The sequence below is a fragment of the Rhineura floridana genome, chromosome 2 (assembly GCF_030035675.1).
Source record: "Rhineura floridana isolate rRhiFlo1 chromosome 2, rRhiFlo1.hap2, whole genome shotgun sequence".
Taxonomy (NCBI): domain Eukaryota; kingdom Metazoa; phylum Chordata; class Lepidosauria; order Squamata; family Rhineuridae; genus Rhineura; species Rhineura floridana.
The window spans coordinates 71592805-71613309 of record NC_084481.1 but is presented as its reverse complement, the minus strand read 5'-3'; the positions used below and the strand labels follow the sequence as shown (position 1 = coordinate 71613309).

The 20505-nt window shown below is 40.9% G+C and overlaps 1 protein-coding gene and 1 long non-coding RNA gene across 3 annotated transcripts in view; one reads left to right on the top strand and one right to left on the bottom strand.

The window, feature by feature from the left end:
* DARS1 (aspartyl-tRNA synthetase 1) overlaps positions 1 to 20505 on the bottom strand; it is an 82666-nt gene that overhangs the window by 41190 nt on the left and 20971 nt on the right. The window contains exons 1-2 of one of the 2 annotated variants that reach the window (XM_061608906.1): positions 15791 to 15922; positions 14959 to 15061 (exon numbers count right to left, since the gene is read on the bottom strand). In XM_061608906.1, coding sequence (XP_061464890.1) covers positions 14959 to 14978 — 20 coding nt within the window. In that variant the 5' untranslated portion in view covers positions 14979 to 15061; positions 15791 to 15922. Of the gene's footprint in view, positions 1 to 14958; positions 15062 to 15790; positions 15923 to 20505 lie in introns of those variants that run through there. The other variant, XM_061608905.1, reaches the window with a different exon arrangement.
* Positions 17531 to 18652, top strand: LOC133376557 (uncharacterized). Its single transcript, XR_009760525.1, has 3 exons — positions 17531 to 17599; positions 17837 to 17944; positions 18494 to 18652. It is a non-coding gene; the product is annotated as an uncharacterized LOC133376557 (long non-coding RNA).

The following is a 20505-nucleotide window of genomic DNA, read 5'->3' as shown; positions in this document are numbered from 1 at the left end:
AGAAAGTATGATTAAAGCTAGATTAACTAAGCACATAGAAGAACAAGCCTTGCTGAAGCAGAGCCAGCATGGCTTCTGCAAGGGAAAGTCCTGTCTCAGTAACCTATTAGAATTCTTTGAGAGTGTCAACAAGCATATAGATAGAGGTGATCCAGTGGACATAGTGTACTTAGACTTTCAAAAAGCGTTTGACAAGGTACCTCACCAAAGGCTTCTGAGGAAGCTTAGCAGTCATGGAATAAGAGGAGAGGTCCTCTTGTGGATAAGGGATTGGTTAAGAAGCAGAAAGCAGAGAGTAGGAATCAACGGACAGTTCTCCCAATGGAGGGCTGTAGAAAGTGGAGTCCCTCAAGGATCGGTATTGGGACCTGTACTTTTCAACTTGTTCATTAATGACCTAGAATTAGGAGTGAGCAGTGAAGTGGCCAAGTTTGCTGACGACACTAAATTGTTCAGGGTTGTTAAAACAAAAAGGGATTGCGAAGAGCTCCAAAAAGACCTCTCCAAACTGAGTGAATGGGCAGAAAAATGGCAAATGCAATTCAATATAAACAAGTGTAAAATTATGCATATTGGAGCAAAAAATCTTAATTTCACATATACGCTCATGGGGTCTGAACTGGTGGTGACTGACCAGGAGAGAGACCTCGGGGTTGTAGTGGACAGCACGATGAAAATGTCGACCCAGTGTGCGGCAGCTGTGAAAAAGGCAAATTCCATGCTAGCGATAATTAGGAAAGGTATTGAAAATAAAACAGCCGATATCATAATGCCGTTGTATAAATCTATGGTGCGGCCGCATTTGGAATACTGTGTACAGTTCTGGTCGCCTCATCTCAAAAAGGATATTCTAGAGTTGGAAAAGGTTCAGAAGAGGGCAACCAGAATGATCAAGGGGATGGAGCGACTCCCTTATGAGGAAAGGTTGCAACATTTGGGGCTTTTTAGTTTAGAGAAAAGGCGGGTCAGAGGAGACATGATAGAAGTGTATAAAATTATGCATGGCATTGAGAAAGTGGATAGAGAAAAGTTCTTCTCCCTCTCTCATAATACTAGAACTCGTGGACATTCAAAGAAGCTGAATGTTGGAAGATTCAGGACAGACAAAAGGAAGTACTTCTTTACTCAGCGCATAGTTAAACTATGGAATTTGCTCCCACAAGATGCAGTAATGGCCACCAGCTTGGATGGCTTTAAAAGAAGATTAGACAAATTCATGGAGGACAGGGCTATCAATGGCTACTAGCCATGATGGCTGTGCTCTGCCACCCTAGTCAGAGGCAGCATGCTTCTGAAAACCAGTTGCCGGAAGCCTCAGGAGGAGAGAGTGGTCTTGCACTCGGGTCCTGCTTGTGGGCTTCCCCCAGGCAGCTGGTTGGCCACTGTGAGAACAGGATGCTGGACTAGATGGGCCACTGGCCTGATCCAGCAGGCTCTTCTTATGTTCTTATGTTCTTATGCTCAGCACTTTTATTTTAAGTCATTCAAGAATTCCTTACAAGCACCCCACTCAACCCATCCATTTTCCAATAGCAATTGTAGGTGGTGGCACACCAAATAATATCAGAATATTGATTTTGTACCATTCTCCCCAATTGCTTAGATTTATAAGGTAGCGGGTGGTATTCAAGATTTCAGCCCAAAGATTTTCCCTCACTCAACAGGACTTCCCCCTCTTCTCCTCTCCCCCCACGCCCTCCTCAAACCTGCTCCAGAGGGTTGGAGGAACCCTAGAACAGATTTAGGGGGCACATGGGGGAAGGAGAGGGGGAGAACAGACCGCCTAGCACCTACTAGTACAAGAGGCTTTGTGCCATGTTGGATTCCACCCAGTGATTTCTCAGCAGAGAAGCATGAATTTTCCAAGCTCAGTAGTTGCCAAACTGAAGCACTAGTGCCCTTAAGAAGGTACTTAATTATCAGGAGTATGAAGAGAAAACAGGGAGGTGCCCTTTCCTATTCAAACCATCTGCACCAACTGCTGTATTCAATGCTCTACATAGACAGGCCTCAGGTTGAAAACTGTTTTGGTTGAAAGGTTTTAAGGGAATTGGGGATTGTATAAGTCCAACCATTGCCGTGGTAAGCAGGAATCATGGGAAAGAGGGAGGTGAAGGAGATGTATGTATGTATTTATCTAGCTACCTAGCCAGACAGACAGACTGCTGGTGGACTTGTCAGATCCTAATGATCTAGCAAGATTGAGAGACCTGAAAAGAGCACTAATGGGAAGATTAGAACTCCTAACAAGAAGCCCAGAGGGGAAAAACAATCAGAGTATCAACAGATACATGGTTTTATTGCACAGGACTTAATAGTTCATAAGTGGTATAAAGACAAACAACAAAGTTTCTGCTTCTCTAGTCGTGAGAAAAGCATACCTCCTAACTTTAGAAAACAGAGCCACATAAATCTATGCAAGTTATCTTAGGACTAAACACATCTTTCTCTCATAATTTTACTGGTCATCTGTGCTTCTCCCCAGAATGTGGGGAGACTTGAGGGTCTGTTCTGCCACTATACATCCACCCATGATTCTCACCTTTACCACAAGCAGAAAGCAACTTCCAAACTGGGAGATCCCATGTTTGTTTGAATATAGGATCTTACCTAATTCTGGAAAATTAAACCCTCTTTAGCGGGCTCAGAGACTGTAGTTTGCTCAAAATCCACCAGGAAAATTAATGACTGAGACAAGATTTGAACAGAGCACTTCCAACAGCACAAGGTCATAAATATGCTTCATAGCAGTTATGCCAGAATGAGTACAACTGTGATAAAATGATTGCCTACATTTTACCATCCCCTTGAGACCTACAGTACATGAAGACTTCGTTTCATTTGGGCATTCTCCCATGTACCAGGCAGTTAAGACATTGTGGTAATTTGTCATGTATCAATGAACAGTTAAGACAGGGGAGCCAGGATTACAAAAACCAAGCTTTAAAAAAATCCAAAGTCAACCAACTGCCACTTAGGCTGCAATCCAATACATGTCTACTCAGAAGTAAGCTCCATTGGGTTCAATGGGACTAACTCCCAGGTAAGCGCTTACTGGATTGCAGCCTTAGAGTCAGAATGAAGAAGTTAGAGTCTGTGTCCACATGCATAGAACAGAGGTAAGGAGAAAGTAAAGCATAGGTCACCAACCAGTTTCCAATGGACTGCCTAGCACCTACTAGTTGCTGAGACTTTTACAAAGAATGATGAAGTGTGTGGGCCTCGACCTGATATAGCAAGGCTCTTCTTACATATTTTAAGCAACAGCACATACCCAGGGTCACTTAACAAAGAGTTGTTATGCCAACCATAAAGAGATCCTAAGAATGCACTTGTGCTTTGGAAATTTAACATATTGGTAGACTGTGGGGACTCTAGTAGACCACACAAAGTCAACCCAATCCTGACCAAGAATCAGGGTAGTCAGAAACAAGTTCATGATTGTCATTTTAATTCATTTTTTTTAAAAAAACCAACAAGAAACTGCTCTGGACTCAAAGAGAATATCATGAACTTCTGTGCATAGGAACTAATAGTCAGTTCACTCCAGTGAACAGAAAACAATTCAAAGAAAAAAGCAAGGAGGAAACTACAAGGGCCAATTTCAGAGAAAATTTGAGTTTTTGCTGTCTTGCTTCTAAGTAAACGTGTATTAGGATGTTTGCCTTTAGGGACAGGCATTAATATCACTCTGTATTAAGTGCTTCCAGCTGACTGCAGAAAAACAATGCCTCATCAGCATGCCAAGAGGATTCCGGTGTGGAAGGAGCCACACAGGGTGTTTTTCCTACCATAGAAATAACTTTTGAAGAGGAAAAAGTATGTAATCTGCATGCATGGCTATTCTATATAGTCATCTATAGCATGCAGTCCTTATCGGAAAGGGTTAACATGTGATGTATCTCTTAGTTCATATCTCTTTGATCCATTCCACCCAATATGGGGTGTGCCTTTTTCACCCACTCTATCTCTGTTGGCAGGTACTAGGGGTCTGCACAACTACAAAATTTGCCTCAGACCCCAGTTTAGCCTATTTCTGTCCCAAACAATTTGGACACTTATCCAATTCAGCTCAGGGTCTAAAGCCGAATTCAGAAAAAATTAAGCTTTGTGCCTCCTCCATTCACTATTATGTGGAATTTAAAAACCATCTATAACTGTTTTCTTTTTTGACAGAACTTGATATTTGCAAGTATAATAGCCCCTCCGGCTAAATGCCAGACAAACAGGTCCAGGAGCTTTTGTTCTGGACATCTTTAAAATTTAATTTTTTTTTAAAGGAAACATTTTTAGCATGTTTGTTTTTGGCAGAATTAAGTTTGCAGGCATTGTAGCTCCTTCTGGAGGGATAATCCTGTCAAATATATTAAAATAGCACGTCATAGGGGTATGCCTACGTAAGAAACCCAGCAAATTTCAGGGTAGATGTATGGGTTATTGTGCTAGGTGCCAAAGTCTGAGGGGAGGGGAGAACTAAAAAGGATTAATTTCTCTTCCTGTGATTTTGTGGGCAACTGTTTTATTATGAAAATGGCATACACTGCAGAGGTGCCACAGGAAACCTGCAACATTTCATAAGAATTAATACAGGGGTGAAGCAGTTATGATGAATGAAAAAAGAACAGCTTCAAGGTTGTGTTCTGCTCAATTAGCAACAAAAGTTAAACAAACTAAGGGCTTGTCGACAGCACAGCTGTTTGCATTCGCATTTAATTAGTGTAGTCCAAATGATGTTACCCTAAAACACCAATCTCAATGCTTTCCAAATAATGGGATAATTCAATAAATTGGGGAAAATTTGGCTCCAAACTGCTCCACTCAGAGTTGCAGACAATCTCAGTGGTTTTGGTTTGTGGATCAAATCATTTTCTGCTACTCCCTTTCCAGGCCCACTACTTCCTATATGAAAACACACATACGTATTCTTTTGATCCCTCAGATTTGCACAATAACAAAGAACTGCAAAAGTATATCCTGAGCATTTATAATTACCTGACTGTATGCTTTTGCACACTTCCTGGGCATGTAAATAAAACAAAACAAGGTGTGCACAACTATCTCCACGTGCCTTGTCAGTACATTAATTGGCATAATAAAATTAACAAATTAGAAGATGGTGGGATACACAAAAATGAACCCCCAGTGGTATGAATGGGAAAGACTGAAGCTGCTCCTCATATACAAATCCAAAGTAAGTGTGGTCTACTCTGGTCAAATTCAAATGGGGGAAAAAGGTGTATTAACAGCTAAGTAAACCTCAAATATGGACGAGCGCTACAAAGCTGATTTGACATGAATGGATGTGCGGGAATATGGCACAGAGGCAAAAATACTTGAATACCCAGCATTTTCCAAGGAAGCTCCATCCACAGAAGCAAAGAAGAGCATAGAACAGACAAGGAGATATGTTACCTTCCCACAAAGCACCGTGACTGGAGAGCCCTGACAAAACCATTCCTTCTGAGAGAAGTTAGACCTGTCAGTCGCAAAAGAGTTCTCCCTTCTCCCCACCTTGGTGTGGCTAACTTGGGGGAAAAATTAAATTTTTGCAGACACACTGTCTTGCAACATTTTTTTAAACATCCAAGTCTCTGAAGTGCCCCAGTCTCTTCGGAAGTCCCTACGCTGGCTTGGGGAAATTCAAAGAGATCACATTTCGGCTCAGTCAAGCCTCAGATCTGCCTGAAGCAGCCTGCTTCAGTTTGGGATGTGACCAAATCATATGCACGCTCCTGGTATATATGCTTTTTTAAAATAATAAAATGGTATAAGAGGAGCAACCTATCACTTGATTTCAAACTAGACCATGGAGACAGTCTTCAGACCAAGTGGGCAGCAAATTTAGGTCACAGTGCTGAGTAAACATCTAAGTGTGCTTATATTGCATCCCATTCAGTAACTGAAACTGGATAAGCTACATGTCCACTGTTAAGAGTTTTATGTCCTCCAAGCCAACAGTATTCAGATTCTGAATATGGCAATGTTCAAGCTCAGCTATCCAAGTATTAGTCAAGACTTTCTGCTTTAACCACATTGATTGTGCAGTCTGATTGCATCTCTGCAAGCTTCTTTCAACAACAACTTCATATTGCAAGACCAAACCCACAGCCGCGACTTAGTAATGAATAATTTTCAATCAGGTTTCTCGATCAAAAGCTTTCCAAATCACAAAAAACTCATGGAAGTTGTTTTCCTTTAGTTGACATCCAAATGCTTTTTGAATTGTTTGTAACTAAACAATAACGGCATCACTGGACCTCAGCTTGACTCAACAAAAAAATTCTGTTCTGATCACACAGCCTCCTGTTTGCTATCTCAAATGTGGCCAACTCCAAGGGCAGATGTGAGATGTGGCACTTCACAACTGAGCTTAGTTTATACATAGATTACCAATTTTTGGTGTCAAGTACACCATCAGATTAATTTTTGTTTGTTTAATAATTTTGTTCTGTGTTATATTCTGTTCAAAATATGACATTAACTTATGGGTCATATTTGCAAATTGTTTAGCGTAGATTAGGCTTTGAATCCCCACATAGCCATGAAGCTCACTAGGTGACCTTGGGCCAGTCACTGCCTCTCAGCCTCATGAAAACCCTATTCATAGGGTCGTAAGTCGGAATCGACTTGAAGGCAGTACATTTACATTTATTTAGTTTCAAAATTAGGTGTTAAGAACTATACTACTCTTGCTTTTCTAAGGGAGAACTCTTCAATCATGGTAAGAGCAGAAATGGGTGCTTACAACTAATCAGTGAAGTTCATGTAGGCCTAATCAAACACGTTTCATGGGCCAATAATCTAAACAAATGGATAGGTTTACATCAGGTCATAAGTTTATTGCTTATGGGCAAATCCCTTTGTAACAGTGGTTGTCTTGAAGAATTTTCTTGGGTTTTCATGTCCATCTGATGTCGCCAAAAGGATTCACAATTCATTTATTCAAAATTACCTGTTGCTTGTATCAAGTCTCATAAAAGTACTTTTGTGTTCCAGGTGTAAACTGAGTCATAAATTTGAGGTCTATCTACTGAATTTGGACAAGCTTTTACAAGACCCAGGTTCCAGCTTTTGGTGTTGGGAGATTGTAGTTTCATTTGTAATTGACAATAATAAAATTTACAAATCTATGTATAAGGAAACTGTAACACTGACAATATTTGTCACTACATGTTAGGCTGACTACTATTTGAAAATGAACAGCAGAGGTTTATTTCTCAGATGTTGGAAGGACATTTCGATCACAACATTCAACGTTTTGGAAGATGGCATTTACTATCCAAGTCAAAAAGCTGGTTAGAAGAAAGAACTCAAGGAAATTAATCCATGCTAAATGAACATGTCAACACCCCTTGCTATCTGTAAGCAGTCTCTGCTGCCTTACATATTGAGCCACAATCCTTTGCTCCTTTCCCCATTACTGGCTCAATATCTTATTTAGTGTAACTCAGCAGTAGTAAGGCTAACAAAGAGAGCAATCGATTGATGTCACCTCTTAAGAAAGGTAATGCTAAGCCTTTAACGTTTTAATTGTGCAGAAAATTCAGTGAAGTGGGGGAAAGTGATTCTGGACAGGCCTGTTTCATGGTCACTGATACACAAGAGTTCAGCTTCACTGACAAGAAAGTGGTGCTTTGCTGGAAGCTTTCCTCTAAAATAACTGAATAGGAGATACAATGGGCTTTCATAAACCATGGTTTAACAAGCCAGGAACAAGCATCAGAACCATGTGTGCCTTCTCCCTTCATGTGTCTGCTTCAGCACACCAATCCTAGTTAGCTTAAACTACAGGTTCCTGTTAATTCCGAAACAGAGCACTGTTATTATAATGTCTATTTGCCAGCCAGGATCTTGAACCATATTCAAAACCATTTTGGATATAAAAGGAACTGTACTTTACACTAACAAGGATCACCCCACTGAAGAAGCCATGAAAAAAATATACAATATTGGTGTCATGTGAAACAATGCCTAGCTCTCACCTACATGTTGGCAGCCACATTATGAACCAATTGAATTTTCAGTGCTGTCTTTAAAGGCAGCACCACATAGAGCTCATTATAGTCAGGACATGACTAGCACATGAATAACTTAGCCAAGGTCTGACCTCTGCAGATAAGGCCACAGCTGGCCTATCAGCCTGAGGTGATAAAAGGACTCCTGGTCACTGTTATTACCTGAGCTTCCCCACCTAGAGCCAAGTGCAGGAGTACTCCCAAACTGCACACTTCACATACCTGTTTTTGTATGAAGTCAGGTGACTGGCAGATGGGTGTGGGTTGGACCAAATGGGAAGCCTGCCAGGCCTAATTAGTCCTGTGGGTTATGGTCCTGCGTAAGCATCTACCTGTAGTCAGTGCTCTAAGGTAGAAGATGTTCTACTAATAATTTTTTTCTGAAGATACACTGTTTCATAAATTTAATTAGTAACACAATGAATGGATACAAGTCAAATATAGCTCTCAGGGTTGTCATTTCTTTTTTTTCCCAGTCAACTATTCCCAGGAAGTAGGAGATGTTAAGTCATGCTAAGATTAGTATATTAGCAACCAAGCGCCTTCATTTAAAAAAAAATTAAATCAAGGATGGGGAACTTTGGTCCCCTCAATGCTGTTGAACTACAACTCCAATCATGCTTGGCCAGTGACCAAGGTGGCTAGAGTCCAACACCACTTGGAGGGACACATTCCTGATTAAGACAATACAAGGGAAAAATGTACGCTACTGAGCTATCACATCTTCAAATATTCCAATAAAAATAATTTCCAAGTAAAGGTTTTCTTTTATTCAAACATGTAAACCACATTGTGTTTTATTTATTTTACCGAGATGAAATATAAGGAAGATGGAAGCAATACACTGAAGAACTCTATAAAAGAGATGCCAGGATGACAGATTCATTCACGGAGGAACCATATGATGAAGAACCAGAAATTCTAGAATGTGAGGTGAAAGATGCTCTTAAAATACTTGGAAGAAACAAATCACCAGGAATAGATGGCATACCAATAGAGTTGCTACAAGCTACTGAGACTGAATCTGTCCAAATTTTGACTAAAATCTGTCAAGAAATATGGAAAACTAAACAATGGCCCACAGACTGGAAGTGTTCCATATACATCCCAATTCCAAAGAAAGGGGATCCCAGGGAATGCAGTAATTATCAAACTATTGCCTTAATATCCCATGCAAGTAAAGTAATGCTTAAGATTCTACAACAAAGGCTCTTACCATATATAAAGCGAGAAATGCCAGACGTCCAAGCTGGATTTAGAAAGGGAAGAGGCACCAGAGATCATATCGCAAACATACGTTGGATAATGGAACGGACCAAGGAATTCCAGAAGAAAATCACCCTGTGCTTTATAGATTACAGCAAAGCCTTTGACTGTGTAGATCATGAAAAACTATGGAATGCTTTAAAAGAAATGGGGGTGCCACAGCATCTGATTGTCCTGATGCGCAACCTATACTCTGGACAAGAGGCTACTATAAAGACAGAATATGGAGAAACCGATTGGTTCCCCATCGGAAAGGGTGTGAGACAGGGGTGTATTTTATCACCCTATTTATTTAATCTATACGCAGAACATATCATACGGAAAGCAGGATTGGACCAAGATGAAGGTGTGAAGACTGGAGGCAGAAATATCAGTAATTTAAGATATGCAGACAATACCATACTACTAGCAGAAACCAGTAATGATTTGAAACGAATGCTGATGAAAGTTAAAGAGGAAGCACAAAAGCAGGACTACAGTTGAACGTCAAAAAGACTAAAGTAATGACAACAGAAGATTTACAGGAATACCCCGCTATACGGACCTTCACTTTACGGACACTCGCGAGTACGGACATATTTACAGTAGCACCATTCCCGTTTACGTACGCTCGCTTCGCAAGAACGGACACTTAACGGCATGATGCCACCGCCCGATCAGTTTCCAGCTACAAACCTTTTCTTAAAATAAGGCCTACTGTATTTATTTTAGTTATAAATGCATTATTTACATCAGTTATGCCCGTATATGACGACTGCAGTACAGTATATGCATCGATGAGTGAAAAAAGGTAGTGCTTCACTTTAAGTACATTTTCGGTTTACGTACTCGCTCTGGACCCATTGTGTACGTTAATGCGGGGTATTCCTGTATGTAACTTTACAGTTGACAATGAGGATATTGAACTTGTCAAGGATTATCAATACCTCGGCACAGTCATTAACTGAAATGAAGAGAATAGTCAAGTTATCAGAAGGCTAGGACTTGGGAGGGCAGCTGTGAGAGAACTAGAAAAGGTCCTCAAATGCACTGAACACTCAAATGCACTGAACACTAAAGTCAGGATCATTCAGACCATGGTATTTCCGATCTCTATGTATGGATGTGAAAGTTGGACAGTGAAAAAAGTGGATAAGAGAAAAATCAATTCATTTGAAATATGGTGTTGGAGAAGAGCTTTGCTGATACCATGGACTGTGAAAATGACAAATAATTGGGTGTTAGAACAAATTAAACCAGAACTATCACTAGAAGCTAAAATGATGAAACTGAGGTTATCATACTTTGGACACATAATGAGAAAACATGATTCATTAGAAAAGATAATAATGCTGGGAAAAACAGAAGGGAGCAGAAAAAGATGAAGGCCAAACAAGAGATGGATTGATTCCATAAAGGAAGCCACAGACCTGAACTTACAAGATCTGAACAGGGTGGTTCATGACAGATGCTCTTGGAAATTGCTGATTCATAGGGTCGCCATAAGTCATAGTCGATTTGGAGGCACATAACAACAAAATAAACTGTTTGGGGCTATTATAAAAAAACTGTTGAAATATTTATACTGTATATAAATTTATTTTGCTGTACTTTTGTAATACTAATTGTTTTAGGGCATCACAAAGTTCTCCAGAAAACCCATATGACTGACTGTTGTGTTATATATAGTGATAAACATACACTGCAAGCAATAGCTTGGTAACCAAAAGAGTACCAAACAAATAAACAAACAGTGGTCTTCCACTTATCATCCCTTCTTGCATGTTCACCAGTTCACTAGATCCCAGTGTCTTGGTTTCAATGCTGATCGATCCTGCACTTTTCCTTATACATCACATTATGTAAACCGTTTCACTCTGCTGGCACTTCAGAGTCTATAGCAGCATGCTAAATGTTTTCAGCTTGAGTGAGAGAACATTTCTTCTAATGACTAAGTAGCAGAAACACATCACTTAACAAACTACTTCTACATGGAAGCTGAAGTGTTTTCAGCTAAATATTTCAGCTCAATAGTTATCCCCAGAGTTATGAAAGTTCTCTATGTGCTAATACTGAAAAAGGAAGAACTATTACTTGTTTGACTATGGAAACTTTGTACAAGAAGAAGCAAGAGTGGAAGCAGTATGACCTGCAGTGCTCTTAGGTTCTCTCCTAAAACCACAGATGCCACCCCCTCCCACTATATATCCAGATGTTAACTGTGCTCAGATATATTCTATGGAAAGCCAGAATGAATGAACTGAAGGTAAGATCATTCATTCATATATGCAAAAGAGATCAGCAGCATCTAATCAGAGGTTAAGCAGAAATGTTTACATCCACTTAAAATTCAGCATTTTATACATTTTATTTCCTTCTCTATTTTACAGAAATCTAAAAAGAAATAAAAAACTTTTAAAGTATTAATGTTACGTGAACACAAATTATACTCAACAACAAGTTGGATATGCATGCTAATTACAATCAACAAAATAATCATGACAGCAACTAACTTTTTTTTAAAAAATGTAACAATTATTTCTCACATTTTTATTCTCCATCCTCTAATGAATTTGGGGCAGCATACATGCCCCCCCCCATTTTATCCCAACAAATCTGTGAGGTACGTTAGGTTCAGCCTGTGCAACTGGCCCAGTGTTGCCTGATGGGTTTCACATCTTGGGTGATGATCTGACCTGGGTCTCCAAGGTGTTAGTCCAGCCTTATTGAACTTTGGGTCCACAGATGTTGCTGGAATACAACTCTCATCATCCCTGACTATTGGCTGTGTTCGCTGGAGATGATGGCAGTTGTAGTCCAATAACATTTGGGAATCAAAGCTGAGGAAGATCCACTAGACCAGAGTTTCCCAAACTGTGGTCTGTAGATGACCCGTGGTCTGTGAGCTACATTCAGGTGGCCTGCGGCTTGTCTGTGAATTTGTGGTAGAAGACAGAAGTTGGCACATCCATCACATTTAATATTCATATTGATTTTTCATTGTATTTTTATTGCTTATTTTATTTCTTATATTCTATTTTATTGTATTACAATTTGAATTCTACAGGCAAAAAAATAATTAAGTGGTCCACCAAAACCCTCAGCAATTTTCAAGTGGTCCGTGAGAAAAAAGTTGGGGAAACACTGCACTAGGTACATCTTGTGTTCCAGTGTGGTGATGCTTGTCATTATGGCAGGTAGCCGGTGGGAGAAGCTCTGCTTGCTAACTAGAGTTTTCCCCTGACTGCTACAGAACTAGGAGGCAAGTTACCCTCATCCTGCCCTTGCTAACAAATATCATCACAGTGAAATAGAACAGGTAAATCTACTTAGATGTATTAGGATATTTGATGGTGAATCAAACAGGTGGTGAATCAAACAGGTGGTGAGCTATCAACAGACCAGCATGCCAACACTAACATGTGTACAAGAGAGAGTTACAGTTAAAACCCTGAACATACAGAAGTCCTGGCACACACTTACAGAAGGATTCTGGATTGTGGTTATAAAGAGTATCCTTTGAGAATCCACTAAAAGGCTGTAATCTCCTATTCAGACTGAGAAGCCAGTCCTTTGAATTCAGCTGGACTTGCTGAGTAAACGTGGATAGAACAGGCTTAAAAAACCAAAAACAATAAAACCCCACATGGGGTTTTTGATCCACAATTTCTTTATTCAGATTTAGGCTGTTCAAGGATGGTATTGGGTACATATTTCTTTTATGTTTGTATAAGAAAAGTGGTAGCAGCAGTAATTTATTTGTTTGGCCACAAACCGTAACAATAGTAATATTAGGAGGAACTGTGGAGATGAAAGCTTTGGAAGGAAAGTGTTAAGTAGGTAAGTAGTTCATCTTGGACAGTTAAGTCTATGGGGCAGCCAAGCAGATACAATCAGACAGGTAGACAAAAATGTGGGACTGGACAGAGGAGAGGTCTGGTGTACATAGGTATAACTTAATCATTAACCTTTGTGTGGCACTGAAAGTCTTAGGATTTGACAAGCTCATGCAAGGGGAGGACCAAGAACAAGACCCAGAGGGACCCCAAAAGAGAGGGGAAGGCAGAGAAGGGGCAATGATGCCAGAAGCGCACAGCACATTCCAAGAGTTTGGAGGCAAATGAGTGTAATGAGACTGACCAGCACTTAAAAAAAATTGAGAACGGGAGAATATGGTGGCACGTTTGAACACAAAAGGGAAGAAGACCAAGAGAGAGTGATACTATGATGGGGAGGAGAAAAGAAATAGCAGCAGGGAACATGGCAAATATGAATCATGCGAAAACAGGATCAAGGAGGAACGTAGAGAGGTTAGATGAGGACAGCAGGGCGCAGTGACACTGGAGGAAAGGACGTAGAGAGACTGAAGCTAGGACCTTCAATACTTAAAAAAACAGTTGTGAGTTAAATCCAGAAAACAAAGTATTATTTTGGTGTGAAGATTTTCTGGAAATCACTGCAAGTTTGTAGGATCTTTTTTTTTTTTTACACTGGCCAGTACAAAGACCAGTGGTGTCATGTGGAGTGCACTCCAAGTTAGGAAAAAGTTGCCATAAAGAAACAATTGAGCAGCTGAACAAGTTGCCTGTCTAAGGGAGACAGAGTTCACAAATTGACAGAGGCAAAATACAAGGCTCTGTTAGCAAAAACATCAGGACGAAGACACAAATCGAAGATACGATAAGAAATGCTGTAATAAAGAGATGATTATGCCATTGGAAAGGTCATCAGGGACTTGTGAGGGCACCATCTAGAGACACTGAATGAAGAGAAAACAAACTTTTCCCCGATTATGTTCTCCAAGAACTAGAAAAAAAATTAATCTCAAAGCCACTGAAAGAACAGAACAACACACAGCCTCTAAATACAATTTTTACGGAGTGGGCTAGCACAAAGCACCACCATACTATGTGCTGTTCCCCATCACCTCGAATCTAAATTGCCAGAACTGTTTGGATTTCTGCCCTCATTCCCAAATTGCTAACCCAGGTAACCCAGGCACCCATCAACTGGCACCCATCAACACTGGTAACCCAGGCACCCATCAACCCAGACCCATATTTTAAAGGCGCCTGTGGAGAGGAGGCACACCCTTGGCTGTTCCGGTTTAAGCAATAAGCATTACAAACTCAATTACTATTAGAAAAAAAACCTTAAAGGTGGGGATCTACACAGAACTAGGTTCACGGCCAGTAATGAAGATTAAAAGAGTGTAAATAAGGTTCTTAACCCTTTCCATCTTATAAAAAAAAGTACAATGCTGAACTTCCAAATACTTTTAATTTGCACTTTGCATTTAGATGAGACAGAATATATTATGCAGTAAAGATCCCATACTTAATTTAAAAAAAAACCAAAAAGAGTTGAGCCTGCGTTCACATGCACACACAAACATCCTACAAAATAATGTGTCCGAGCTCAGCCTGCCAACCTTTTTGTTAGCCGGTTTGAAAGTAATGGGAGCTGTCTGCAGAGACAGAATGCCCTCTCAGCAGTTCAGAATGAGTTTCAAGCCTGTGTTCCATTTTGTCTTTGTAAGTGTAATACATTCAACACTATATTGAACTGACAATTTAAATAACTACATTTTACAAACAAATGCAGCATTGATGTTAATGTGTGAAAATGGTCCTAACCCCTGGGAGCCCGGGTTCCCACCATTGTTTACTGTGACAACAGGATATAATTGCTTACTTACTTGGCAGCAAACTTTACCATCTGCTTACTTGCATGGTCTCCCACAGCCACCAGAGCCTGGACATTAAACTGCTGCTGACGTAGGACCAAGAAACACTGTTTTCCTGAAAAGAAAGAGGAAGGAACAATGCAGGTGCATTCAGGGCAAGTTACTTGGAATCTTTCTGAATGAATACAAAAATATGTTCTATTACTTTTTAAATTAAGCCAGACTTTTAAATGCTCGCAGAGCAAAGCATCCTTCGGCACAGCTTTTAAATCACAATAATCATCTTATAGTTCCAAATAATTTCAATTTTAAAAAAGCAAATAAGCTCTTTGAATCACGGCCTATGTATTGAGGACAGTTTTGTCTTTGTGAGGAGGATCCAAATATGAACTGTAAAACTTTTGTTGACATCTCTAAGGCTGCAATCCTATGCATACTTACCTGTGAGTAAGTCCCACTGAACTCAGTAGGGCTCCCTTATGAGTAGACATGCAAACGATTATGCTGTAATATGTCTAAAGAAAATTAAAAGGTTGTATCCCAATAAGTAATTGCATGAGTGGAATGACTATTCATGCCACAGAATTTTCCTTCCCTTCCTCCCCTTGCCCCACCCTCCAATCTGCTCTGGGGTTTTCTCCCAATCTTCTGGAGCAAATTTCAGGGTGGGGGATGGAGAGAGATGCAAAGTTCCATTGTGCAAGCAGAATCTGTTCCACTTGCACAATTACTTAGTTGGATATAATCCCTCAAAACACATGGCTGTCTTATTTGTATTATGCTACATTTCTCCTAACAATAGGAAACCATTATCTTTGAACTACAAAGCAAGTAAAAGCTTTACCTAGTCCATGACTTTAAAACAAAAACAAAAGACAAATGCTGCAGACTTAGCGCAACAAATATAGTCTTAGGAGGGAGCAAATTGCAAGGGAAGCAAAAGTATGCTGATTACTTCAGACTGCCCCTGATACCTATACCAATTGATGGTGCTGTTTTTAAGTCTCACATGGTCCAGGACCCACAAAAAAAGCCAGCTCTCCCTACAGGAGACCAAACTCAAGTGAAATCAGGTGAACAGGCTCTGTTTGCAGCTCAGTCACTGCAGCATGTGGCTGCTAGGAGCAGAACCTTCACAATGACTGCTCCTAAGCATCCAATTCCCATCTTCTAATCTCATCTTTACTCCATTTCTGGAAAGCGTGTAAAACTTTTTTCAGTGGGAACTTGGATGCTCTGGTCTGTTTTATAGCTAATTTTGAGCTAGAGTTTATTATTATTGCTATTGCTTGTTTTAAGTGAACTGACTATTATTGTATTGCCCGTTTCATGTTAACTCGCTTGGACCTAAGGAAAAAGCAGTCTGGAAGAGCAATCCAATTTAGGGGAAGCCAGCATAAATTGTGCTGGAGCAAGAGTAGCCAGCATAAAGTTCCACTGCATCCAACTGCCATTCAGGAGCTTGGCTGGACGCCAGGAGCTGCGCACAGGGAACAGAAGGTAAAAGCCTGCTCTCCCAAATACTCTTTCCAGGGACTCCACTGATGTCTATTGCAATTATTTTCTTAGACTGACATTTTTCCTGGCATAACCTTTGCCTGGATTGGGACCTGCAGGAGCGCTGTGAACACGAGTTGGATGTGGCATGATTTCCCTCCCTTTGGTCCCTCCCCTAATATGCCCCCAACACATCCCTTTTTGGGGCCTTATGCTGATTTACACCAGCTCCACTTGCGCCAGTCTCAGCTGAGCTGGTTGGGTCCTGGATGACCTGTACTGAAGGACTTATGCTGATGCAGCCTAGCTGAGCCAGGTTCCAGCCGGCTCAGCTGCAAATCTGCCACATCCAACTCCCCTCAGCCCTGCGTAAATGCAAGTTGGACTACGTCCTTAACATGTTTTAGTATTTATATTTTAAATAAAAATAGAGAGAATGGAGACTAAAGCAAATATCCCATTCCAGAATAAGCTTCTGGGAAACACATCAGTCTTGATGGGAGTAGCACCTGTGCCAAATAGGTTCTATCTATGTCTCCTAGGACTGTTCACATTTTCTCTTTTCAGTGAAGAGAAGAAATGGAAAGAAGCCTATTATGAAGCCGGTTAACATCTCTGGGTTATTTGACTTGGAAGTATTTACATAGTTCTGTGCCCTTAAGTGTCTGTGTCTAAGATCTTGGGCATATCTGATTAAAATGATATGTTTTAAAATGCACTCTCATATTTTTTGCAATTCTGCTAAATAAACAAGATGTATTTTCCATAAGCAACTTTGCACTTTTCAAAACAGCTTTCTGACTCATAACATGAATACCACAATGAATTGGTGAGTGGGCTTCTACTGAACATCAAATCAGTCCTACCTATGGGCCACCAACAGAGCCTGAAGCACACATCCCACTCTCAGTCTGATAGCTTCAGTTCCTACCAGCTAGCGGTTTGGACCAAATATTGCAGCTAGCACAGATAGGGGAATTCCTCTGCCTCTCACAGTCTCACCAAGACCCAGTCCTAATACGAGATGTCACTTTTTTTTTTAATCCCATCAAGCGGCTCAGAGAACTATGAATGAGTTTATCTCCACAGATTCACAGAGCTAACCTGAGAGATGGCAACTAGCCCATGGCCACTCAATGAAGATAATTATCACAAGGTATGGTATCTTTTCATGCGCAAGCATACAGAAAGACTCTTAGCCATAAACCTGATACACCTGCAGTGATTCTCCCATCATGAGACAGACATAGAGAATTTCAGAAAGGGACATCCGGAAACAAATTTCCGTATTCAGAAACCTTTGGCCCATTCCAAGTCAAGCCCTCAAGAGTTCTGCCTCTCAGGACCAGCCCTCTCCTCTCCTCATTCCCCATTCCTTTTCCCACTCCTCTAGAACCTTACCAAGTTGCAATAGAATGGGAAAGTAGTTGCCCAGTGTAAAGCTGAAGAGTGCCTAAGCCGTTCCAGTATTCTAATTTTCCCCTGCGGATTTGAACTCTGGGTAAGTGTCTTTTACATTTTTTTCCATTCACTGACCAGGAGGAATAAAAAACTCTCATTTGCAGAGTTAAGCTGAGAACTGTTTCATCTGAACTATACTAAAAACTCCAGATTGTGCTTGGGGCATGCATTGCCAACTCTGGGAAGTGTAGTTTTACTCCCTCAAATTCCTTTATCAAGAGAGGTGTTTTTTTTAAAAAAAAAAATGCAATTCCTGGAGCTTCTCTGGTGGATTCAAGCATGCTCAGAAGCCTTCATTATAGACAGCTGGAAATTTAGGAGCCCTTGGTGCTGCATGCCAAATTCCACCCCTTGCAACTTGTGAATGTGGGGAATTGCTGGGGATGTGTGTGTCAGACCTCCTCTCTTGTGCTGGCCCCGGCATGGATCACTCACAATTCCACCACTAGGCATCACTACCTGACACACTGGAAAGCAATGCTGCCCTGAGACTTTGCCTTAGTCTCCTCCTTTAATTAGATTGCTATTAAGCGTCTTGGTAAACTTTCAGGCCACAACACACACACCCCGTATCTTTTTGTCTTTAAAGACTACAGCTCTGGGCTGTCTTTGGATACCTGCTGCTGATACACTAACCATTCACTGCTGCCACCATAGATACTGGCTCCAGCTTTGGTTTTTGCTCTGCCTACCCTTCTCGTCTGTATGAACCCAGCCAAGGATCCGGCATGTTGTTCAACCAAACAGATTTATTAAATAACACTGGGAATAAACAAGATTACTTTGAATTCAGTTGTCATGCGTATACATATAAATGATCTTCAATGTATTATTATACAGCCACTAGAGTGGCTGTATACTATAGTCATTAGGGATTTTTCGCGTTCTACCATGTTAAATGAAAATACCCCCCCACCCCTTTCTGGTGCTTTGTATAGTCCCAATTCAAAACAAAAACTTACAAGTCTTATACTGTTGGATTCAGAATCACTTGCTCTACAACTCTGGAAGTTTTCTTGGTGATACACAATCCCCCCACGGAGAATCCACAGGTTAAAGTGAAAAACGGGAGAGAGAGAAACTAGAAGCCGTTTGGACTTTTTTCTTGAGAAATTGTCATAATCTGTTGTCGTTGATTACAACTCAGAGATGACTGTAAGGTATCCCTAATCAAATCCCTGAGCTTGCCCCAAACACAGTACTTCATCTGTAGTAGGTTTAAATTTAAAAAACGGCATGGTTTATTTTTAATTAATTTATTAAAAAATGCATTGCTGTGTATTATAACGTACCGCATGCGCAGAAGAGTTCTTTTGTTTCACTCTCCCTCTCCCTCCCCTTCCCCTTCCCCTTCCAGTTAGTTGGAGGAAGCAGGGGAAGTCTGCTCCTGTGATTGGTGGGCAACAGACATGTGACTCACACCGGCCTTCTGCTGAGCTTGCTCTGTGTGAGAAAGCACGCGCACGGGCGTGAGAGAGAGAGAAAATGGCCAATGGAGGGAGAAACCAGCAGCAGAATGGAGGTGAGTGGGAAAGAGTCAAAAAATGGGGGGGGAGCTTTGAAGGACTCTGCAATTTTTAAAAAGTCTACTCGGAAGTAAGTCCCATTGAGTGCAGTGGGGCTTACTCCCAGGTAAGTGGAGTGGAGGTTCTGTGTGCTAGCAATGAGCTTGAAGGGAAGGAAGGCGGTAAAATGTCTACTCAGAAGTAAATCTCACTGAGTTCAGTGGGGCTTACTTCCAGGTACGTGGAGAGCAGAGCATGTCTGTGCTAGCAGTGAGCTTCAGGGAAGGAAGGAGGAAAATTGTCTACTCAGAAGTAAATCCCATTGACTTCAGTGGGGCTTACTCCCAGGTAAGTGGAGCAGAGCTTCTGTATGCTTGCAATGATTTTGAACAGGAGGAGGAAAAAGTCTACTCAGAAGTAAATCACACTGAGTTCAGTAGGGCTTACTCCCAGGTAAGTGGAGCAGAGCTTCTGTATGCTTCCAATGATTTTGAACGGAAGGAGGAAAAAGTCTACTCAGAAGTAAATCACACTGAGTTCAGTGGGGCTTACACCCAGGTAAGTGGAGTGGAGCATGTGTGTGCTAGCAATGAGCTTGAAGGGAAGGAAGGCGGTAAAATGTCTACTCAGAAGTAAATCCCATTGCAGGGGAGCAAATCCCATTGAACTCAATAAGCATGCAAATGATCAATCCATTCTCAGCAAACTTGCACAGGACAGGATCTCATTTCTTACCTCCCGGATTAAAAAGCAGGGAAATTCACTAATAGGCAAAAAACCTTGTGGTTCAAGAATGTATCTATAGCCCACAGCTATTTCTATCAAACTTTAAAAAGCAGGGAAATTGGGCAGCTATACTGAATGCCCCAGAGGAGCAGGAGACCTGAACTCCTCTCTGAGATATTGGACTGCCCTACAAATTGGTCAAAATGCAAACACCATTTGGGTTGGTCTTTCACAGTCCAATCCACTTGCTGTGTAGCTCGGAAGAATTTGGTAACATGTGCCTCTGAGCATATGGTGAGTGGTGGCAACACCTGCCATCTCCAAAGACAGAGAATTATATTTTTCTATGTTTGTTGGTGTTCTCCTTACT